The 26,478-nt window shown below is 28.9% G+C and overlaps 2 protein-coding genes across 2 annotated transcripts in view; both read left to right on the top strand.

Moving 5' to 3' along the window:
- The first annotated feature begins 10,071 nt into the window (after positions 1–10,071).
- On the top strand, positions 10,072–11,163 carry LOC123300920 (ankyrin repeat domain-containing protein 16-like). Its single transcript, XM_044883599.1, has one exon. The coding sequence runs from the start codon at positions 10,080–10,082 to the stop codon at positions 11,091–11,093; it is 1,014 nt and encodes a 337-aa protein (XP_044739534.1). The 5' UTR covers positions 10,072–10,079; the 3' UTR covers positions 11,094–11,163.
- A 5,418-nt stretch (positions 11,164–16,581) lies between these two features.
- Positions 16,582–26,478, top strand: part of LOC123300913 (sialin-like) — a 35,307-nt gene continuing 25,410 nt past the window's right edge. The window contains exon 1 of the mRNA XM_044883590.1: positions 16,582–16,671. The gene's annotated coding sequence lies outside the window, so the exon portion shown is untranslated. The remainder of the gene's footprint in view (positions 16,672–26,478) is intronic.

Consider the following 26,478-nt stretch of genomic DNA (forward strand, 5'->3'; position numbering starts at 1 on the left):
CTAAAACTTCTATATATTTATGATATAAAGCCTAAACTAAACTAAAATAGATAGATATATTAATAGTAAATGAATGTTTAAAAATATTCAAGGTCCGAATATAAGACTGTGCATAATATTTGGACGGAATTAGCAAATAAAAAGACGATACAGCGAACATATAATTTGAATATTTTGCTGCATCCACAGTGGAGAAAAATAATTAACGTCTAGTTTCAACTTAAAAAAAAAACAGTTTAAATGATTCTTGGTTATCACCCAATGTTGAAAAATTTGCTAAATTGGCCAAATTAAGATATATAATAGTGATATTGAAAGTGAAATTTTAGAATATTAATTAATTTTACAGTTTAAAAATATAATTTTTTGTAGAAAATTCGTGGAAAAGTCGTTTCTAAAAATGAACTACCTACATCATTTTATAAACATTAAATATTTCATGACCGAATGATGTCTTGTTTGAACAACCTGACTGAATGTTTCTTTAAGAAAACATCTTTAGAAAAATTATTTAACTTTGCCCTTAACTTTCTAAGAAACTTATAAATTAATTACTTTTTGAAAACATTTTTTTCAAAACCGGATTTTTACAGGAAGTATTCATTTTTTAAAATGCTTGTCTCTCTCAATTTGGTAGTTGATTTATAAATAACTTTTAAGGATAGTGATTGCGAAGGAAAAATTCCAGAAGTCGGTGCATGGCGTTTCATTTACTCACCATCACTACATCTATATGTATAAATGTAACTTGTAAATAAATAATAATACAATACGCATATATACACATCCATACCATACATATAATATGACAATCAAGGGTTCGCTTAATTCACATTGTAATGCCTTTATTTCTTCATTTTTAATGTGAAGGGTCAATATCAATAATAATACAGCTTTGTCACGAAATATGCATCCTATACACATATTATTTAATTTTTTGTTATTGTACAGTCATTCTAGCAAAATTACTTCCAATACGCAAGGAGATGCAGTTTGCCTCTAACGAAATTAACACGAAGAAAATAATTTTATTTTTACGACAAAAAATGTTCAATCCTGCCGCTGTCAAGCAAGTAAAATTGTTAAAGACAGTTTCAAGAAGGCTAGGTTAGGTTAGGTTATATTGGCTGTCCACGAAGGACACACTTAGGCTAAAGAGCCCATTGTGATACCTACCATACATGTGTATTACCACGTTTTCGCTGATAATTTCATTTATCAGCTCCTTTAATTAAATTAATTTTGTTGCGATGGCGGGAATCGAACCTGCTACCCTATGCATACTGGGGACGGAATTGGTTACGCCTTAACCAACTGAGTTAATAGGGCGACGAGTTTTAAGAAACATAAAATAATATTTTAAGAACGTAATTATTCGTCTTAAATTAAATAAAATTTGTATCACAATAGAGGCTGAATTCATCAAAGCAATTGTAAATTGCTTTAGATTGTGCCTTTGATGGTAACAAGGATTAAACGGATTAACCTTTAAACAAAGATTTTTGTGCAGCGGAGCTTAGAAACGTGAAAATATCCTTGTTAGTACCCATAATTTTACTTGTAGTAAATGTTTCATCACAAAATTCACATGTAAAAGCCTTTTTTCCTGGACAATGAGTTTGTTTAGATTGAATTAAACTGCTTCTATTAGTTTTGTCATAAATTCCACATGAAAAAGGGTTTTCTCCAATGGGAATTTGTTTATGTTGAATTAAAATGATTTTCCAAGTACTATATGATAAAACTAAACTTTTGAAAAGAAAGGTAAAAATAGAATTTGCATCTAGCATACTGAAAGCGCCTTATTTTTTCGCAGCACTTTCAGAATAAAATTATTTTTATTTTAACAGCTTTCTCAATTATTTATTCTCATTTTTTTAAACAATGATATTGCTATTATCAAATAAAGGTCACGCGTTACTGTGAGCATTCATTTTTTGTCCGTTTTCAGACATCCATCTTTGTGGAGTACCTCAATATAATTAGAACGGAAACAATTAGACGCCTTTTACTGTACATTTAAAAACCCTAAACCATATTTACCTACTACAAACCATAAAGTCTTTTCTTGATATTATAATGATTTTTGGTTGTTAATATGAAAAACCCTACCATTGGGACTAAGGGATATGCCATTAATTTAAGTATATATTATTACAAAATATCTATAACAATTAATATTAATTTTTTGGTAAATTTACGACAGTTTCATGGCCCATATTTTATTACTTTTAACATTAATTTAATTAACCAATTAATTGGAATAAATATATGTAAAAGGTATTTTATGTCCCGTTTCATTATTTTTGTTCAAAAAGGGATAGTAAATTAATTAGTTTATTTCAGTTTTTAAATACAAAATTTTTATATCTTTTTAACGAAGATACATCTCTCGTTCCTTAATTAAAGGATACCTCAAAAAAACACGGTAAGACAAAAACTAAAAAAATATATATAAGATAATAATATTTCCATAGCGTTCTCAGGACGTAAAAAGTGAGGTCGAGTTCGTACATGGGCAACGTAAGTCAATTGGGTCTTATAAACCGTTAGAGATAGAACAAAGTTATGAAAAGTATTCAACAATTTTACTCTAATAATTTTATAGTGAATCCATTTAATCACTATACCATTTAAATAAATAGACTTGTCCTTAAAGTGTCATTCATAGTCAAAGTTAGGGTCAAATCCAAGGTCATTATAAGATTGTACGGTTAAAATCTTACAGCTTTTGCCATTTTTTTTATAATTAAAGGGGCGTCAGAATATACAACCTCGTATGTTTATTTGTTATATTTTTCAAGACGCTTAACAAAATAAGAATTTTCAAGACAATTATCAGTTTATACACATGTAAAATTTCTATCGTTTTTCTCATTTCTTGTGTTGTCAATAACTTTGTTTTAAAAAGCCAAACCAAAGAAATTATTTATCCGGAAGAAAACCCAAAAACACAGATTTTAGCAGCACGACACCTTAAAACTAGCGGATGTTGGGTTAATGGGATTGTGTAGGAAAGTTCATGATATGAATAAAATAAAGCAAAAATTTGAGAATAAATGTACTTTCACAGGCATAGGGGTATGGAAAGCGTGGTCGGAGAATATCGAATTGCTGGACGTGTCGAACTACTGAAGGTTCGGAATTCTGAGACGCACTGTATGAAGTAAATACCATAAGGATTCCGTTTGGGAAGAGAAACACAACTGTGACAATGAACAACGTTTGTTTACCGCACGCAAATGAAGTTAAATATTTTGAGAATACTTTTAGAAAAAAGACTAACATGGCGCAAAAATATCTGGTCTGCGAGAAAATATATAAACTTAATATGTGTATCAATTTTACTACTGTCTTTTATAGTACAGTTCACTTTTGGACTGACCAAAAATTTTAGGTACTAAATTATTTTTATTCATTCATTCGATAGGAGATTGTTAGAAGACCTTACATTTGATTTTGCTTACTCGGAAAATTAACCCTTTCACAGCCATCTTGGAAAATGACTACGTTTTAGTCCATATGTTGTTGGACTTGTCTGCGTTTTATCTTCAAAGTCATTTATGTCAAAGTACACACTACGACTGATAGAAAAAAAGCTATCGTGAAAGTCAAAATTTTTTCGTGAGTTCCTTTTTGTATCGATCAAAAGAACGTTTTATGAAATGTACTGATATTTTGTCATAAATTTAAGTCGTTTCTTAAACCGTAGTATATTAATTTCCATGCTACATACGCCGACATTAGTCGTAATTTTGAAATGTTCACAGTGCGTGAAAAAATTGCGCGTTTCAGTGGCAAATACCTGACTCTTTTTGAACAGCATCTAAATATTGAATGAACTAATCAACCTCTTAGACATTTGTGAAAATTGATTAATACAGACAAAATTTCTTCGATTTTAGATATAGAGATTTGCTTAGAATAACATATAGTTCATTATAGATAGTTTCGATTAGAAAATTAACGTAAAGAGATCCATACTGCCCATTCCAGAATTACAAACAATGAAAATCATTTACAAATGCCTTGAATTATAGCTACATAGTCGACTTTCAACTGATTATATTTCAAATAAAATATCTTTTAAATACAATTTAATATAAAATTAATATGAACAAATTTCTGTATACTTGTTTTAAAACATTTCACCATCTTTTCCCTATTCGTCGTAGACCGTAATAAAGAAATATTTGCAGTGAACAGTTGAATGATCTTAGGGATTAATCATATACATAAGTAACAATAATATATAATAAAAAGATGAAAACATTATAGAGATGTTTTTACTTCTCTCTTTTAAACGTATAATATTTTAACCAGGTATTTATTTTTACATTTTCACAACATTTGTTGTTTGGAAATGTATTTTTCACACAGAGTTGTATTTAAATATCTTTAAAAAATATAAATAAAAAAATTAATTTAAAAAAGTAGTTCAGTAGTTTACATAGCGACTTTAACTGTGGGGGCCCATTATTAAAAAGATTTGGGTCGGTCTAGATTTTAATGACTTTGACTGTTAAAGTCACTATGTAAACTACTGGTCTTGTTTCTTTCTTTTCAGATTTTATTTAACGCAATCGGGTTTTTGATTTTTTATCTCTCTTTCAATTCAATTTCAGTATATTTGATATATAAATCAATACAATACATGAGTAAATCACAAAAAAAAAAAAAAACAATCAAAAATCCAATCACAAAACAGAATAAATGGTATTCTCTCTTATTATACTATATTAAAACTTTTAAACCAATTTACTATTTCTAATTAAATTTAAACGTTAGGAGATTTTTGTAATCACCTTTTAATTTTCTTTATTTTGATACTATTTTGCGCCAAAAAATCCGCCATTTGGATTTGTTTTTTCAAACACCTATCTAAGAATACTTGGTTGTTTAAGACAAATATAGCGATAACTTAATTGCTGAAATCTGTCAAGCCGTTTGGAAGATACGAGGTAGTAAAGAAATCAAACAAATATACAAACATACTTACATACACACATCAAGATACGTGCGAAAAATATAACCAGTCCATTACAGTTGGATAAAAACTAAAAAACATGCTACTATTGAAATGTGGACCGAAAAGTAGGCAAAATATTTTCCTCGATGGCGGAGTGAAAAACAGGGAACGTAGATGTTGGCGTGTTTTTAACGATATAAGCCTATAATAATACAGCAAATTATCAGGAAACCCACTAATTTTACGTCGAATCCTAAAGGCACATATTTTTTCTTTTATTTTTTCTGTTAATTCGTGACCAAAGATCAAAAATTATAAAATTATTTTGATTATCAATTCTTCTTTCCAATCCATAAAGTGCAATTTTGATAAACCGTTAGATGGAGACAAATTAGAGTACCTCATTTTCTCATTTCTACCTTGAGAGTAGCAAAAATTATTTCGATGTGTTTCTTTCGCAAAATTCACGTCACTTTCATCAACACTGAATTATTTTTCAACTCCTACCGAGTCATCAGCAAGAACATGAGACCTCTGATTTTTCACCATTTTACGGTCTATAATATTAAGTTCAAAAATTTTCCATAGAACAATTTTGTCAGTTTGATTGGTAATTTGAAATAAAAGTAATGATCCATCAAAGGTAAGGTATGGTACTGGATACATTCATTAGTAAATTCATTGCCTGTTTCATATCACACATATTACAAAAACAACTGATTTTCAAATCCACTTATAAATTATGTGTAATCGGCCAGGAATGAAATACATACTATCTCAAAAGACTTACAGACTTTCAATTGGCGAACGAAATGGTTGGACATCGTCCTTACAATAATAATTATATTTGGTACTTTATTTTAAATATTGCTTATGCATTCAACATAATTTTTCAAAAGATAACGAAAATATTGTTTTAAATTTATATTTAATTAATTTTTGCAAAAATATAACTTATATATAGATCTCGCGAAGGATAATGGATCCTTTGATATAATTTACTTTTTTTTTTCTACTTAACCACAAGCAAGCTTTCAACAAAAGAACAAAAACAATAATATTAACTCCCAACAAACATACGAACTACATAGGCACTTGCACACTCAACAACATATAGAAAATACAGCTTTGGTAAATAAATAAACATATGCTAATTGAAGAAAATAAGTTTTCAATTGAATTAAGTTGCTTTTCTATTTCAATTACGCGCCTGTTTAAACATTTCACCTTTGTATTAATAATATATTTTATGTATATAGGTTGTTCACTTAAACTTACGCAGAAAATTCTTACAATAAATTTTTTTTAAAAAGGAAAACGAGGTTTGTCTTCCTACAATATTGTAAAACAATTTTGAATTATATGCACGATAAGAGTACACAGCCTTACAGTAAAATAATGTATAATTTTTAACTAAGCTGTACGATTCAACTGTTTGCATACATAAAATATAAAGTGTGCAAAGAGTTTAAAATTCTGTTAATAATTAGTTGGGTATATCTACAGGATTTTGATAATAAATTCGGTAAATTTTGAGCTAAGGCCTAATTCTTTTTAATAGGCTTCCGGTTCCTAAACGATCCGCACGACTTTCTGAGGAAACGATCTGCCAACCTTCTATTCATCGGATTGAGACGAATAAAAGAAAGAATTATTTGTTAAGAATTTCTGCATCGACCTTAATACCTGCTATCGAACCCTAAACATAGAAAAATAACCTCAAAGTCTCAAGAAAACCGCTGTGACCTTATATTTTCAATTTTCTGTGATAACTTTTCGAAAAATAAAGGAGTTGTAATAAAAAAGGGTGGTAAATTTTAGCTCCATTCAAACACACAAAATTTTGATCTAAATCTTTGTAGTTGTGCTAAATTTTTTGTATGCTAATCATATAAAAACGATCGTATAGCAAAGCTCTTTTCGAATAGTCCACCCTATATATTCAGTACAATAGTAATAAGCAATATCTGATAGAAGAATACACCAAAGAGATATTTATGTGTGTATGTGTGTGTGAAGAGACCATGTAGGCCGTGAGCCCATAATATATCGAAATTTCCATGATTAATTTGACAGCCATTTTAAGGATTGATAAATTTATGATTCAGTAAAAAAAAGAAAATTGTAGTTTTAACCGACCAATTTATGGAAATCAAGTTTTTCAATGGCTTTTTCCTGTCGTGTCTTAAAAGAAAGTAATCGACAGCAATATAAGTGAAACAAGTGAAAACAAACAATTGACTGAGTTAATTGTTGAAATACCATGTATAGACGGTGTTGATGACGCATTCGTTTGTTTTTTGAAGTCACGTACGTAAAGAAAGATATCCACTCTTAGATAGCCACACATTCATAACTGATATTCCCATATAATGCATACTATAACATTTGCACCTAATTTGCGCCCTCGTGATGTTTGCACAAAAATGTCTCAAACATAAGTTGTTTATTTCATAAGTTTTCATAAGGAACATTTTTTACATTTAAACTTTTGTTCTATCTCTAACGGTATACAAGATAGGTCCTACCCAAGGTCCAATTGACCTATCTTGCTCATTTACGAACTGGACCTCACTTTTTATGTCCCGACCTCTTTTTAGAGTTATCGTGTACACAGACGGACAGACAGACAACCGGAAATGGACTAATTAGGTGATTTTATGAACACCTATATCCAAATTTTGTTCGTAGTATCAATATTTTTAAGCGTTAAAAAACTTGGGACTAAACTTAATATACTATGATATATTTCTTATATACATGGTATAAAAACGGATAGGGAGTTAGGGATAGGCGAAAAGGCTTACAATTGCATAATTGCTTCTAATTGGTAGATACAAGGTTTCCATCAATAATTCACGTGTTGTGTTGTCAATAACTGTCTTTTACAAAAATTCATAATCGAAAAATTCAATTTCATTGAATTGGACACTCAAACCGTAGTAAAAACTTCAATTTTCTTCATTTTTTCATTGTTCAACTTACTTCCAAGTGATAGACAAAAAGAATCGTAGAAATTTCTCTTCATTATGAGTTCATGGTCGAATAGATCGGTAGCATGAGACTACACAAAACATTTATCGTTTTTAAAACCTTTTTGCATATAAACATGAATTTATATGTACAAAAAGGCATCTGTTTAAGATCGTTTATTAATTAATTTTTAGAATAGTAATACAAAGAAAATATAAGGTAGATGTAGAGGATAGAGGATAGGTATCATGATACTACAATCAAAAAGTTAAAAGCGATATACCGAACAAACAGCAGTGTGTTCTTTCTACCTAGAATTTGTAGAAGAAGTATGAGAGTCGCTTGCTATAAGCATATAAAAGTACGCACCAATAGTATAGTACTAACAAACAAACGAGTAAAGCCTACAGTTATAAAAAAGTTACAAACGAAAATGTTATATTTATGTTTGAATTTCAATTTATTTCAGGCCCGTAGCAACCCAGTGGCTAGGAGGGGGCTTTATTTCTTACATATGAAATCAATACTTGAAAAAAAAAGTCAAAGGCAATAAATAAGCCAATAAGGTAAACAAAATTAATACTTTATTTGTGCGTTCACAGTTTTAGTTTAATTTTCTTTGTGTTGTTTAATCCATTGACATTCCATATTCCACAATTACCAAACATATGATATTTTATTGGTAAATGTGGAATTCGATTATGGAATATTTAGTGCTCTCTTGGTAGGGTAGGAAATTTTGATGTTTCCTATTTTTCAAATTTTTTCTATAGCTTATTTTTGTAAAACCTGAACCCAGCGACAAACTAGGTATCCAATCGCTTCTTCAATATTAAAATTGCTATTCATTAGTAGACTGTATATGTGAGACGGAATCTTGATTTTACATTGCAATGTCTAGTTATTCTGAACTTTGTTTTTATACCATGTATATATGAAATATATCAAGGTATGCTAAGTTTTTTAAAAATATTGATGCTACAAACAAAATTTTGCGTGGTGTTTATAAAATCACTTAATTAGTCCATTTCCGGTTGTCTGTCAGTTTGTCTGCCTGTCTGTCTACTTGTTTGTCTGCCTGTCTGTCTGTGTGTTTGTCTGTATATATGTCTGTCTGTTTGTATGTCTGTCTCTCCGTCTGTTTACCAGTCCGTCTGTAAACACAATAACGAAAAAATATATCAAGCCGAAATGTATAGCGTGCTCTGGACGTAACAAGTGAAGTCGAGTTCATGAATGAACAACATAGGACAAATGAGTCTTGAGTCCGCAGGACCCATCTTGTAAACCGTTAGAGATAGGACAAAGGTTTAAATAATAAAAATGTTTCTCATAAAAAATACACAAGTTTTGTTTGAAACATTTTTTCGTAAGCATCACTGTTTACCCCTGAGGACGAAAATTAGGCGAAAATTATGTGGTATTTACTACATGGGTATATCAGTTATGTGTATGTGACATGTATGTATGTGTGGCTATCTTTCTTTACTTACTGTCTATACATGGTATTTCAACAATTAACTCAGTCAATTGTGTGTTTTACTTGTTATACATATAACTCAAATGTCTAATCCGGCTCTGATTGAAAGTATTCATTCTGAAATGGTCCTGGCCTAACAGTTGAACGTGTTTCTTCAGCGTTTAAATTTCTTTTCCGTGATGAAAAAATAAAATATTATATTTTTTAATTTGAAGATGGCTCAAACACGAGCAGGCTTTTGAAGCCTTTTTGGTAAGCGAAAAATTTTTTCAACTCTCCGTATTTTGCTCCCCTGGGCGCTAACCCCTGGTATAAAACCAGCTCTGATTATATATGAAGATTAAATAAACCGTCTTGTAGTTTACATACATTTTCACATTCTTGTTATCGTGAATGCATTTCCGTAGCGAATATTGCCTGAACTACACAAAGGTTTATATCCAAACTAAAAATAACAAATTAGGTACTAGATGGACCTACTTGGCTTATCAGTTTATATATGTTTACAAAAGCGTTGTTTTAATGTCATTGTCAATATTTGATGTTTTTATTTTCAGTGATTTGATTTCTAATTTTTCTAAAACATAACCCCATTTAATAAAAAACAACTTTTTTGAAGAAACCAAATTAATTATACTTTTTTGTTTTGTACATGAAATGTCGGATCATAATGCAAATAAAATATTAAAAGCAGCAATACATAATGATTTAGAATTTATAAAAAATTTAAAACAATTTTGTCCAGATTTTCATTGGCAAAATATAAGACAATTAAAATCCGAAGAAACAGCATTGCATTATGCGTGTGATGGTGGGTATTATGATCTGGTACGATATTTATTAACATATTTCGAACCACGTACGGTCAATGTACAAACATCCAATTTAAAAACACCTTTACATTGTGCTGCCCAATTTTGTCATTATAATGTTGTCCAATTATTAATTGATTTTGGAGCTGATGTGAATGCTCTAAAAAATGGCGATTGGACACCGGTCATGTTGGCATGTATGAAAACTGGAGAAAATGCTTTCAGAACGATTGATATATTAGTTCGAAATAAGGCGAATCTAACGCATAAAAATTACGAAGGGTGGACAGCTTTTATGTTAGCTTGTAGAGAAGGAGATTTACAAATTGTTAAATATTTAGCTGACGCTAATCCTTACCCAATTGCTACGGCAAATCGTAAAAAACGCTACCCAATACATATCGCTTGTTTACACGGCCATTTAAAAATTGTAGAAGAGATTTTAAATCGACATGATAGCGATCGCTACGAGAATATTCTCGAAGTAAAAGATAGTAGTGGCCATTTACCATTTCATGATGCCGTTTTAAGTGGTGATACGCAGCTGGTACAATATTTAATTAGCTGTAAAGGTGCGGATCCAACTGCTACAAATAATGAAGGTTGGAATGCATTACATTTAGCGGCGGGTGCTGGTCTAAACGAAATGGTGGAATATTTAATAACTGATTTAAAATTTGATCCAAATTCATTGACGACTGATAAAAAAGAGATTACACCGTTACATTGTGCAGCACATTCAGGGTGTCAAAGTACCATGGAACTTTTGGAACGTTTAAATGCAGATCCAACATTATGTGATTGGAAAAGTCGAACACCTAAAGAGCTTTATCAAAATAGTATACATTTAAAAAAGTGAATTTTCCTTGACTTTCTTTGTATAATATGTTCTTATTTATTAAATTTTTTTTAAATATTTTATAAAGCTATATTGTTTGTTTTTATTTAAATTCTTTTTCATCCGTTACTCTAGCAGTAGATGAGCAAGTCACTCAACTTCATAGCGCATAGGGCTTTTTCCGATATAAACTATATTTGAATATTATTAAAAATTTTTAGTCGGTGCGATTCTCAAAAAGTTTTAAAACTCTGTTCTAAAGCAAAACTTTATGAGTATGCTTTAAAATTTTATGCCTCTTCTTCTTGAAATATTTTATATCTGAAACTTTTCAAAATATTTAAAAAATAATGCAATAATCTTCATTAAATTATACAATTAATCTTCGAACGACCTTCAGTTTATTTAAACGAATATTTTTCATGTTTTTTTTTTTTTTTTTTTTTTACTTTTTAAGAAAATGCTGTTAAATATTTTATGATTCAATTATAAATTAAATTGCCAATTTTTGCAACAATCATGCGTGTAAAAATTAAATAATATTTCTTTTGAAATATTTTTCCTCTACCCTACCCACCTATATGTCATAAATAGGACTTTCTTCGACATTCTTTATACATTTTTCATTGTCTATTTTCTGCAGGGGGAAATACAAACTATTCCACAAATTTTTGCGAATGCAAGTTATTGCGATATTTTCAATAAACGCACGTTCTTCGGAAACGTTTTAAATGTACTACATTTTTAATCATTTGAAATTTATAAGTGATAAGAATTATTTTATAGTACTTTTTTAATATTATTTATATTATATAAAAGAAGATCCCCATGCTGTGAAAGACACAATTGTTTTAGTTACCTATAATAATTTTACAAAAGGATTTAAAATTGTTTCAGAAAAAACAAAGCAGATTATGTAAGGTAATTGAATTGAAGAATAAAGATCCCAAAAAAATACTCGACAAACAATAATTATTAATTTTAAATTATTTTCAACTCATATCCACATATTCACAATTATTTTAACTCAAAAAAAAAACTACCACTCTACAGGAGTCAGAGATTCAGGTGATCAGTCGCGGATACAGAGAGAGTCAGCAGATACGATTGCCCCTCCCTCTCACTGATGACAAAATCACTTTTATACGATTTTACGATAAAATATCATCACACGATTCAAAAATTGAGCGAGCTTCAGGCCTCTTATTAATATGGATCTACTCAAATATTTTTTACAAAACCCTGTGTGGCAGAGCGGCGAGCAGGTAAGATATTCGGTAAATGCGTTTGCGAGCATCATATGGATAATAGACTTAAATTTTAAAAAACTTATGGATTATAAAACAATTTAAATTTAAAATGAAACTATCAATAACAAAACGGAAACAATTTAGTCCGGTGGGAACCGAGCTTTAATTTGATCTTAGTAATTATTTTAAGAAGAAAATTATTGTTAACAGCCCAGCCCAGTCACCTGGTAAGTTTTGTTGATTTTTTTTTTTTGTTTTTGCGAATGGCTGAAATACTTTTTTAAGCGGCTATTTTATGTGCTGATCATGAATTTTTGTGTCAATTTGCTACCCGAGGTGAAAAAAAAAAGATTTGACAGGTTAAAGCGCGAAAGAACTGAACATCGAAATTTCTTTTTCTTGAGTCTTGCTTTGGACAGAGATCCAAAAAGTTTTCAGGCAAAAGTTGTAGCCAGAGTATATCCACACCAATTTCCACCCACCAAAGGTTATTTAAAGGCCATAGAGCCCAGATATGGCCTATTATTAAAATAATTAAATTAGTAAATAAAAATGGCCAAATCTTTTTACCTCACCCCGTTGAGCAAATACCCAAAAATTCGGGATCAGCGCACAAGACATTAGCACAGCCATTCGAATTTTTTTCGAAACGTGCTTGATTTTGACTACCTTATAGAATGCGTGTATTTTCAAAGGCAGTTTAAAACGTGATTATGGCTTCCGTAGGCATTTTAAAAATCACATGACTATTATGGTTTATTATCGTTTGTTATCACCAAAATACCTCTATGTAAACTATGGTGCCAGATTTGAATATAGTCAAGTTCAGGTTTTGTGTTTTACGAGCTCAATTTACGTATGATTTTTTACATAAGCAATGAAAACATTTTCAGATTTTCCAATAATACTGTAGAAACAAATTTACCTTTAGTAATCCTTAGAAAAGCGGGTGAAAATAGTAATCGAATTTCACAAAAATCACCAATCGGGGTCATTTAACGATTGAGTGAGTAGTTTTTGTGGAATGTCTAAAATACTCTACGAAAAGCTTATTTCGGAGCAATTTTGAAGATTTTTATAAAGTTTGAAAATTCGAGTAAGTAAACATTAAAAAAAATTCGAATGATTCCGTTCTAGATAAGAGCTAAGAACTGTATTATGTAATATTTCTATGGACTGGAGTGGAGGCAATGTGACACTTATTGAGATACCTTTTATATGGAGGAAAAAATTAAATTTTAATAAACTACTAATTACATTCTTGTAAAATACCTAAATCAATTTGTAAATATACTAATTACATTACTATTTAATAATTCGTGGCTATAGGTTGTCATTTTAGTCTATCTGCAGTCTGCACTAATATTTCGTCAGGAAAATCATCAATCAAAAAGTGATCTGAATAAAAGTGGGTTATGGGGTTCGAAGGAAGACATATGGTGACTTCGATGCGGGATAAGAAATAGAAGTGCACTGCAAATTAGAATGTTGCTGCTCGTAAAAAAACATACACTTTTTTAGTTCAATCCCCCCTACTTGGTGGCCAACTTTTTTGAGGTACAAAAATGGTCATGGAGCATGGGTTCGTAATGTTATCAAAAACAAAAGTCCAAAAAAGTTGCCCAAAAATTTGTGCCGGCACGATCTTTTTTTGTTGGCCTTTTGAAAAATTTTGAAGAAGGCAGTTTTTTGCGTTTTTTGGGAAAACTATTGATTTTTGCTGATAGCATTAAATGGGAAAATTGAAGAAAATTCAAAAATATGTATTTACAAGGCCAACACTCGATCCTGCATCTTTAGCCGGTTTTACTTAAATTTTTTCCCCGGAAACGGCGGGGTGGAGGGATAATAATAGTATGAAAAGGTAGCACTTTTTGTGTAATATTTATGATATTTTTTTTCGAATTTGTATTAATAATAGAAACCGGCCTATACTTGTTTGTTTTTTTAAATTAATGTACCGCCGCTGACAATTGAGGGGGTTAGCGACCAAAATGAACACCCTCAGGTCGAAGTATGATGAATTTTTTGTTTACATTTTTTATAAATTTTTATGATTGTTACAACCGAAGAGGTAGGTATAACTTCTTACGATTGTATACTCAGTGTCACAAATCTATTTTTTTCTTTTGAGAAACTTAGAACTTCAATAAAAATAATATTTTACTCTATGGCCGCCAATATTTCGTCTGAAATTGTTCCTAATCCAAAACTGATCAGCTACTTAATAGTAAATATTCTTTAATAATAACAAGTTTCATGCGTGTTATATTAAAATTAAGGACTTGTCCTGTCCAAATATAGCGGGGTAAATTCTTCCGAATCTATTCCCTTTTCGAAAAAATGATTCAAACAAAAATTGATCCTTTAGAATTAGAAGCAACTGTCTAATTTTTATATACCTCTTTCACTTTATTAGTTAGGAAATTGAGTTGATTTTTAAGTGATCCAAAAGGTTGAGGTCAATAACAGGGTTTTTATGAAGTGTTGTTCTTTCGAACTGAATAATTTATATTGAGGTCATTTTTTTATTGGACTCCTACGACAAAATGCTGGTGTTTATATAGATTAAAATCAGCTACCCTGTAAAAATAATTTATATTGCACTGTATTAGACAAATGTATAATAGGTATGTATTATATACCTACCTATATAGGTAAACCAAACACTATTATTGTAAAAATTTAAAATTGAAACATGTCCCCACTAACAATAATGTTTGAAACTTGAATGAGGAGAATATACCTACTTGTTTGTTTTTATTATAACAAAACTTTTATTATAAAATTAACCAGTGCGTGTTTTAATTTGCAACAGGTAACATTTTTAGAAAATTTTTATACAAAAATTTATAAAAATGTTACAAAATTTTTAAGTGTATTTTTTTTTTTAAATTTCAAATTTGGTTATTTTTTTAAAAAATTTTTCATTTTAATGTAAGTAATTTTTAATAATTATTATTTAATTTTCTACATATTATTATTTCTTGAATTGATAAGAATTTTTAAGAATTAAAATAATTTTGATATTTATAGGTTTATTCCAAAATTTGTTTGAATATTTGATAAGATTTTTATCCTAGTTTAAATTTTTAATGAAAGGAATATTTTTTGAAGACATATTGGTATAGGAACTCTAAAACTCTTTATTATTAGAAATAAACAATATATTTCAGAGTAAATTTTTGTTTACAAAATAAACAAAAATTGCTGTTTGCATATTAGAATCTGAATACATATTTTTGAATTTAAAAATTAAGGTAGTTGGTGCAACAGAGTGTCTATCTATTACTTTAAGAATTTATTGAGGATATAATGTTATCAAAATTATGACTCAAAATTGTGCTATTTAATTTATTCTCTAATTTTTTTAAATTATTGTTCTCTGTTGAAATCGTTATAATAATGTGAAATAATATTTTGTCTTTATCGATTCGGAGATTCAATTTACATTATGGATACCCAAAAAACAAAATGTTTAATTTAAAATTTTAATCCTTAAAGTACAATAAGAAAAGAAAAGATATCATTCTTAGAGCTATTGGTTCGGCGTTATTTATCCCTCCTGCATATTTCAATTTGACACCTCACTTAAGTAGGTATATTATGGCTCAATTTGAGCGAATACAATTTATAAAGTGCGATTTATAGAGAAAAATATAAATTCAATGAGTTTATGTTATTCAATAAGTTTTTGTTTTATATTTTATAGAGCCAATCAATTTTTGAACTGACAACTGTAATCGGAATAAATAGACAGAAAAAATAGACCAAAAATTTTATACACCCGAAATATTGTTATAATTACGAGTTGGTTGAGTTGAGTTTGTCGACTATAGAGGAATTGGTTGGGTTCTGAAGTTTTAAGCCTTTGCGTTCAAAAATGGGACACTATTACAGAAATTTTTTCTGGTCTTTTTTTCTTAAATCTAGCTTAGGTACTTTAAATGAATTTGTGGATAATTTTGATTATTTTATATTTTTTAATATTAATACATATAAAAGTTCAGATACTTATATGTCAGTTAACGAAGAGCAGGATAAAAACCTAAAAACCTCTCAAGATATATTACCAATCTAAATCCAGTTTAGGTATTTTAAGATAAACTAATTTTTGTGGTTCAAACCACCTTAAGAAGTAAACAAACATTTATTACATAAATAACAACGAAGGCTTTCTTCAGTTTGAGATAATAGGAACTTAAATTACTCATTTCAAATTAAATGGTACTCTTTTAAACAATGGGATGACATCGGAAGTGCATCGCTTCGCATGGTTTAGTAATAATTGTGATAACGTTGAAATGTTTTATCAAATAATATTTTGTGTTCGCGTGTTCATTTTCGAGGTATGTAGGAAACACGATTTTGAATTATCATTGCCTTTTTTGCAAATTTTATGTATAGTTTGTACATAACTGAACTGTTTTATTATCAGTTAATAGTATAAAGTCATATTTATTATTCAATTATATTAATTAAGAATTTTATCTATTTAAATTTCCTATTTTTTTAAAACAATAATCGGTTGAATTCAATTCTTGTTCTGTTCTGTTCAGTTTTTTCCCTCGAAATTTATAATCTTAATTTTTTTTCTACTATGCCTACAGATAAATTGTCTATTGTATTGGAAAGGTCACCATAAACTGAATTTAAATTTTTTTTATATAAATGTTGAAATTTACCTTATATGTAAATAAATTTGGTTAAGATGACATAAGTTTTTGCTTGGTCTTTAATATTTTATCAATACAGCACCTATACCTACATGATTACATACATAATAATTGAAGGCTATTTATTTTATACGCCAGTCATATTCTACATTAAAATCGCAAAACACGATGTAAGGCTGCTTTTTTGGTATATTATTTGGACCCCTTAGAGGAGTGTGAAACTACGTTTAGCAAGCAAAAAAGTTGTGCTACATGCCTAAAACGTGAAAAACTACAAAATTTTTTTCATTTTTTGAAAAACTATAATCTTTTGACTCTCATTTTGAATATAATCAAATTTGAAACAATTGAAGCCAACCGCACACAGCTCCATATGGTATAAAATTTTGAGTTTTGCTTATGTTAAACTAAACAAAAGTAAAACAATTAAAAAGTAAACAATTTTTGTTTAAATCATTTTTCGTAAACATCATTGTTTTCCCGCGATTTTTTCCAAAAATATAAAAGATAGAGAGATAAAAATTTGTTTGGAAAATATTCGGAAAAAATTTTGAAAAAAAAAAAAGTTTTCTAGAAAATAACAAAATTTTCAAAAACTAGGACAAATGGGGCAGTTAAATGTGCTAAAACTTAACTTCTCACAATGTTTCTCTAAGCATGAGCAGTTATGCCGATTTTCGGTTGAAAACATGAGCAGAACTCAAAATTTTAACATTTCTGATACCAATAAATTTTTTCAAGCATCATATCTCAAAAACTATTAGACATATGGAGCTGTGGCTTGGCTTCAATTGTTTCGTGTTCTTGAGTTTTCAAGTAAAAATTTATTTTTGAATTATTTTCAAAAATTCTCTAAAACATTCAAATTAAGGTGCCACCCACCACTCCAGATTTGTTCGGACGACACCAGAAATCGTGTAGTTTGTCCCAACTTCCGATATCAAAATAAATCCTCAGTAAGTAAAGAAAGAGTTCGGCAAATAAACACATTTTTTGACTGTTTTTTTATTTTGGTAAAAATGGGTGATTATGATTCGATGATTTAGATTAATTTCACTGTCTCCCGACTTTCTGGAATTTTGGGGTGGTAGCTCTAATTCAAATTTTTTTCTAGTTTTCAAAACTATAACCTTTTAGTTTCTTATTAGAGCCGTAGTAATTTTTCCGATGACAAGGAATTAGCACAATTATTTAAAATAATACCTTGAAAAAGGTTTAAATTAAATATATTTATTCATACTAATAAAATTTTTTACATTCATAGATATTTTATGGGATTCTCCTCGAATTTAGTAAGGTCAAACGTGCGGTATAAATAAAATGGAAACTAACAAATTGACAATGGGTCATTGTTTTATAGTTTAATTTTGTCCTTACAAAATTAGACCCTAAATCATTGTCTTTGAACATCAGGAACTAATAATAACATTTTTAGGATTCTCTTTAGATTACTGTATAAGGTCATGAAGGTTGGTTTAAATGGTTTTACAACAAAAATTATAAATTTATTAAAAATGACAATGACATTAAATATAACTAACTAAATTCCTGGGTCATTGTGTTGGTTTGTTTTAATTATGTCATTAAAATACTGAAATATGAAAACCTTGGTCTTCACTTAACTACCAACTCGGAAGTGCATTTGAATATCAAATTGCGGTATAAAAGATTGATATTTAAATTTATCTACGATATTCAGAATAGAGTGAAAGTATAAATAAATATTATGGTCTATAGTGTTTCTAAATTATGGTATTTTTCCCAGAATTTTGGAAGGTTTTTTGATGTATTCTGTCCGATTGCTTATTCTGAGATGGACCGTTGCAGTTAATATAAAAACCAAATACATGAGTTTTTACGTTTTAACTGTGTTTCTATACTACCTATATACGTGTAAAAAAAAAACCAGATTTCAGTAAACAATCGATCTAAAAAAAGTTTATGAACTGGACTGTAATGACCATTCTACCTTAAAAAACATCTCGAAGTGTAATCATTCATAAAACTTTTTCCGCAATTTTCTTAAAAAATATTTTTACTGTATTTAATTCTAAAGGAAAATTTAGTTATTTAAAATTACTATAGGTAATTAAAATTACAAATTTTTATTATTATAATTATTTTCCTATGATTTATTTCACAATTTGTACCTCTATATACGTAATAAAGAGGTAAAATTTTTAACTCGAAAATTTCCTGATGGATTTTCAACCAATCTTCAGCTCTCTGTACGCATAAATCTGAGAAAATGTGAATAGATGGAAATAGTTGAGTAAAAATACACGGAAAAAATTAATTACATAATTTTTTTGCAAATTTTTCTGAACAAAAATTCAGTTTTTTATCGATATCAAACTGGAATGGACATGTTTTGAAACAAACATTTACATATCAAATTTTTTTGCATTTTTTTTAATTTCGCTTGAAAAAGTCGATAAATTTTGATTAGTGGGAGCGTACGTATACCTAGATTATACGTATACAGAGGCTGTGTCGCATTCACACCAGATTTATTTGAGAGTGCTCAAGATTTCCCAGAATGAAATCAATTATATGATCACGAAGCACGTGATTTTTTAATTCATAAATACTTACCTAATTTGCTTTAAAAAAAATTAATAATATAATAATGGTAAATACACATATTAATATAATTATGTATAATTATTAAAAATTTTCAATTACCATTATTATTTTTAATTTTTATATCACATTTTTGGTTTAAAAAAAATTTTTTTTTGTTGGGATAACCTACGTTAATTATCTAAAAAACCCCTCATTTTTCGATGAAGTACGTAGACACATTTAGGTAACATTTTTAACTTCTGTCATAGGTATATGTTATAGATTAGTGATTTTTTTTTATAGAGAAGTGATTTTTTGGACAATTCACTGCACCAACTTTAAGCATTATTGTAAAAAATTATGACTATTTGACTTTTTATACCATGTATATATGAAATATACAAGGTATATTAAGTTTGTAACGCTTAAAAATAATGATGCTAGGAAAAAAATTTTGTCATAGGTGTTCATACAATCACCTAATTAGTCCATTTCCGATTGTCCGTCCGTCCGTCCGTCCGTCTGTGGACACGATGACTCCAAAACGAAAAAAGATATCGGGCTGAAATTTTTACAGCGTACTCAAGACGTAAAAAGTGAGGTCAAGTTCGTAAATGAGCATCATACGGCAATTGGGTCTTAGGTCCGTAGGACCCATTTTGTAAACGTTAGAGATAGAACAAAAGTTTAAATGTAAAAAATGTTCCTTATCAAAAATTAAACAACTTTTGTTTGAAACATTTTTCGTAAACATCACTGTTTACCCGTGAGGGCGCCAATTAGGCGGAAATTTTATAATATGTACTATACTTGATTATCAGTTATGTATGTGTCACATGTTTGTATGTGTAATGTGATAAAGAAATCACCACTGACTATGCATGGTATTTCAACAATGAACTCAGTCAATTGTTTGTTTTCACTTGTTTTTAAATTGAAAACTGTGTAAAACAATCCTTATCCCTATTTCGAGTGTTATGGAAGGGTGATAGTTGAGAGCAAGAAAAGTGAAGTGTATAATGCTGTGGTGTTTACTTTTAAACCCAGCGAAGCGGGTGGGCATCATGCTAGCAGAGCATGTTTCAATAAAATTTGTCTTATAAAATTTATTTAACTGTTTGAGTGGATGAAATAACTGTATTATTCTATTTGCGGATAGATTATGAATTACATTTGCATTTTATTCTTCGGTAGATTAAGTAAGCATTCTGACGGTATATTGAAAACTGTTCAATTAATCATTTAAGAATTTTGATTTTTTTGAAAACTAATTTTTATAAAAAAAATTAAATTTTTTTTTTTTGCGATGTGAATTCTATGTGCCTTGCGTCCCAAGTCCTATAATTATTATAGCTTAGATTTGCAATTCTTGTTTTATAATCGTGCATCTTTTAAAACAAGCAAAAAATGTTTGCATAAATTAATTAAAATTAAATGTTAAAGGGGTAAGGTAAGTTTTTTTTTTTCGAAAAATTCAAGGTAAAAATGAATTTAAACTAAGTCGCATGTGTAAACGCTTGACTTCTCCTGTGTGACATATAGTTCGCTTTACTGGATACACCTCCGACGTATGTATGTATATCTATATACATATAGTATACAATTATTATCAAACCCTCATCGCATTGCCCTCCTATAGGATTCCTAGCTTTATATATCAGTAATAAAAGTCCGCACTCCGGGCTTACCTGTGCCGCCAATTTTCCTATCGTAAAATATACCTACGGTCTTACTTCATTTATGTTTCAGTAAAAAGCCGATAAAGTAATATTGCGTACTTATGACCTTACCTATAGTTTTTGAGCAGCTTCATTGGACTCAAATTTAAAATTCACTGATCTGACAAAGCTGTTGACAAAACTTGAAAGAAGCAGTTACAATACATTTAAATAAATTCGATTTTCGTAATTTTTTTAAAAATTGTTACCAAAATTTGTTTGCTTTGTTTTACCCTATATTCTGGTTGCAATGTGGATTTATTTGCTAAATTTATACCCTCAAATAGAATATTTGTTAGTTGCCTATGATAAGTCCAGGTTCCCTAACTAGCATTTCCTTTTATAAATTTCTGACGATATTTTACGATATACCAAGATACCCTGTATATTTGAAATATATATCAAAGTGTACTAATTCTAGTCCCAAGTTTGTAACGCTTAGAAATATTGATGGATCGGAACAAAATATTAGTACAGTTGTGTTCATACAATCAACTAATTAGTCGATTTACCCGTTTTTCTGCCCGTCTGTCAGCACTATATCTCAAAAACGGAAAGTGATATCGACCTGAAATGTTTTTAGTGTGCTCAAAATGTAAAAAGTGAGTTTTAGTTCTTAAATAAGCAACATAGGTCAACTGGGTCTTCGGGTCTTTAAATATAAAAAATGTCCCTTATAAAAAGATAAACTTTTTGATTGAAAATTTTTTTGTAAACATCATTGTTTTTCCGCAAAGGCGCAAATTAGGGGTAACTTTGATGTCCATTTTCTCCAAAATTATAAAATGTAGTGAGTTGATAATCAGGATAAGCTGGTTGGTTTTCAAAACTTTTCTAATTTATTAAAAATAATTCAAGTACCTACTGATGATCAATACTGTCTATACAGTATATTTCAACAATTAACTCAGTCAATTGTTTATTTTAATACGCGTTAATTTTTAAATAAGAAAAATAAAATTGACGTGTCAGTCATAATATGAATTAAACATGAAGTTTTAATTTTTTTAAAGATTATTTTCAACTATTTTTTTAGTTTATAATAATAAATAACTCATTAATTTATTAGTTTAATTTTAAAAGCATAAATCATAAATATTAAATATTTTTTATAAAAAATTTTATTGAATAAAAAACTGGTCCAAGTTTAAATCAAACAATTCCGATTTAATTGATATAAAAAAAAAAAAAAAAAAAAAAAAAAATTGTTTTATGTAAATGAAATGAATGATCAAAAGACAGCTAATTAATAAAAATGCTAAATTTTTATTCAGAATAATTTATTCCATAAAATATAAGTATATATAATTATATTAAATCACGTTTTTAAAGCACGTTTTTTAAAAGAAGTTTCAAAAAGATAATGGTTTGGTTTTTGGATGGATTTTCTGTAACTTCGCTTTTCTCTAATGGCTGCATTCAAATAACACAATCTAAATATAAAACTTTTTGAATTAGCATAGCTGTTGTGTATTCTATGGCGACGTCTACATTTTCGTAGAATATTATTACGACTCACGGGTGATAAAAGTAATATTCGGTATCCTAATATGTAAAAATGTATTGCAAGTACCTACCTAAATTATTAAATTCGTAAATATTGCTGTAAATATTATATATAAAGAAAATGCAGTTATTTTTTACAACTTTGCTAATAAAGTACAGTTTCTTATTTACAGATATTTATCGACAAATTTCACATTCGGTGTTTCTGAAAACATGCCCACAGAAGTACAGTTTCTACCGAACTCGACTTCAATCAAAAACTAGTGTTATTAAACAGTGCTAACTTTAAAACGTAAAGATGTGTTATTATTTCGATTTGAAATTTTGGGCGTATGTCAAAAACTTCTCTATACTAGGGTGGAATTTTTAATTTTCATTAACACAGCTAAGAGTTTTCAAACAAATAACGTATGTTTTTTTTTATAAAGGGAATAAACTTTAAATCGAAATTATACCCATACAAAAATATCAATTCAATGAAAAAGAAACGTTTCCACGGTATACCATATGTTGCCTTATAGGCTCCAATGAAGCGCAATCTGGAAGTCGTATTTTTGACCTTTTCTTAAAGAATTATTTTTGCGTAGACCTATTTACGGTGGAATAATATAAAGTATTGAGCACAAATGATCTGCCATCTGTCAAATTAACTCACCCACTATACGGTATGAAATTTTTTGTGGATATAACAAAAACACACGTGAACGCCATACTGTCTTCTGTATTTAGGAAATAGTAGCATTAGCATTAGTTATGGCGGACAAGCCCATGTAGTATGGGCGTCAGTCCCACACTCGTAGGCGATACCCACAATACTTCTGATGGACAGCCCTATTCAATACTGTAATATTATACTTATGCTAACATAGATAGGTATTATAGTATCTGTCTCTATACCTTACCAGCAATGAAGAAACGCCATTATTTCTTACCGTGTAGAAACGACGTGTATACGCGTCATTTGGAATCATGCCCACTTTACACTTCATTCCAGGCAAACAGAGCCCAATATCGTAGAGATTAATATTTCCTCAATGTGTTTATTTTCAAAAGAACCTAACCCAACATTCTTTAAAACAATTTTCTTTAGGCAAATATATTTAGGATTGTTTTCCTTCAATTAGGCAAAACCATAGGTCAAGTAACTGTAAAATTTTTGCGGATTAATTTACAATTCAAAACTTCCTTGTTTCTTGTTATATTAATTGCATGTATGTATTAATTAACACAAATATCTTTTTGAAAATTTACCTGCATCTAAGTTTACACGTTTGTGGTCTATTAATAGATTTTTACTTTTATTAATAAACATTATCAAAATTTTAAATGCGATTAACGAACTCGTTAATGACAATTAAAATTCTAAACTTAATTAACTACTATTAATAAATATAATCAAACAGACTACACTTAAAAATTTTATTACATGTAAAATTTACTATTAATTGCTAATGTCTACACAAAATAAACTTAATTTTCAAAACCAGCGACAGAAAAGAAACCTTTTGTAAGATGTAGACCAAGAAGAAAGTAGGCATTCAAGCCAAAAATCTGCTTGAAAGCTTCGACTGCAGAAAATTTTGAACAAAATGGTTCCATTTTATGAATCAATCGCGATGAAATTTAAACGGAAGAGAACAAATTATACATCTAAAATCATTACATAGATAGTAGTGATCTTAGACAAATTCCCTCTTCTTTTCAAGGAATGCTTTCAAACATTGATAATGTTATACGCAATGATTTATACGTAGTTAACTCTATTCCCACCAGGATACATCTTGACAAAATTGTGTAGAACCTTCCAAGTTTCTTACCCTGCCATTATTCGAAAAAATTATTGGATGTTCGAAGCCACCAAGTTCTTATAATCGTTCATTAAAGCTTGAACTATTGGTTACAGATATTTCAATGAATAGCTAAGTAAAAAACTAAATGTAAAAAAGAGGGGTGTTGTAGGCCACCCGGTAGGAACTATATTCCTCTCGTACCTTGGAACAATATAAATGTAGCGCTCACTTTCTTTATTTACAACATATTTTTCTGAAAATTTAAGATATTAATTTTAAAAGTCAAATACTTGTCTGATTCTTTAAAGAATTTAATTTTATAGCTAATTTTAGTTTTTACTGTATGAAATAATTGTAGTATAATATTAAAAAGGACATACATCTGATTTAGTAGTCAACCCAATATGTGAGTACATTGCGTTTGGTTTGATTAGAATATTTATTATGACATTACATAAAAATTGCATGGTACTTATTTTAAATTATTTCTGTTTTCTTCTGATATCTTTCACAACTAAATTTTTTTTAAATATTTGCTTTTTCTCAAAATTTATGGAAACCTAAATCGACTGAAAAAGTTTTAGTTTCTTAGGTAACCTAGATGAAAATAGTTGGTTTTTGGTGTAGTTCTTTTTGTTGCACTTTTTGGTTATACCTCCCAATCAGCAAACAAATCAGAACGATAACATGTGATAAGGAACATAATTACAATTTAAATAATATTGAATCATTGTTAATTGTAATAATTTAGAAATCGAACAACCTTAAATTTTCATACATTTTTTCTGTTCAATTGTATGTGAAACAATTGTTTTACTAGCATGAATTTTGTTTTTCACGGAAATAAATCATGAACAATAATTTAATTGTTCAATAAAAGTCTAGCTAATCTATGAATACCAACTTATAATCTGTTATTATATAATGCTATTGATTAATAGCTGAATTGCTAACAAATACAAAGATTAAAACTCGCAAATACTAAAATCAATCGATTAATAACTTACATAAGTGATTAATCACTTATAAATTGTTAATGTTATATTTATCTTTTACAGTTTTGCACAACCTATTGCATTTATTTTTAAATTTTCTAAAACAAAATCTTTTTAACAAAATTATCATAAAGACGCATTATCAAAATATGCTGCAGTAAATCCTGAATTCGTATAAGAAATTATACTATGTAACCACTGCGTCTTTAAAATAATTTCCTGTAAGAAATTCTTATAACGAGTTGATTTTTTCGAAAACACTTTTTAAGAAAGCTTTATTTTGTTCACACGCAACGTTGTCTTAAGAAATCTAAAAATGGCGGCATTCAATAACACCATAACCAAAAAGCATACGGAAAGCTTTTCCCTCCTGCATACTTTTTCTAGATATAAATCTTCAGATTTGGAATCATCTGGTGAAACAGCCGGGTAGTAGTATGTCACTGTCATTTTTTATGTCTTTTTCATAGTTTTGGTGGACGAAGTCGTTGTTTCTCGTAGTCGAAATTTTGAATGTTCGATTTATAATTCCATGAAAGGGAAGAATTCAGAAGTTTGAGGGATTCCACATCATTTTTCGTCCTCGAAAATTCTTCGCATTTATTTTTTATTTTTAAAATTGGTATTTTCCATACTTTACAACTATAAATTTTATGAATCCGTCATTCTACTTACCTGGCCCACATGCTGACGACGCCTTTGAAAAATTCTACATTCGTGTAGAATACTTAGAATATATATTTAATATTTTAATATTTTAATCCACCTCTGTTTTGCAACTATAAATTACATGGTTGGTTTTATTATTCTTTTTTGTTTATTACTTTTTCTTTCTTTTCTAGAATTTACTATTTTACTATTAATAACAAATTACAAGCACATATTTTATGTAATAAACTATTGCAA

This window comes from Chrysoperla carnea, chromosome 5 (assembly GCF_905475395.1).
Source record: "Chrysoperla carnea chromosome 5, inChrCarn1.1, whole genome shotgun sequence".
Lineage (NCBI taxonomy): Eukaryota > Metazoa > Arthropoda > Insecta > Neuroptera > Chrysopidae > Chrysoperla > Chrysoperla carnea.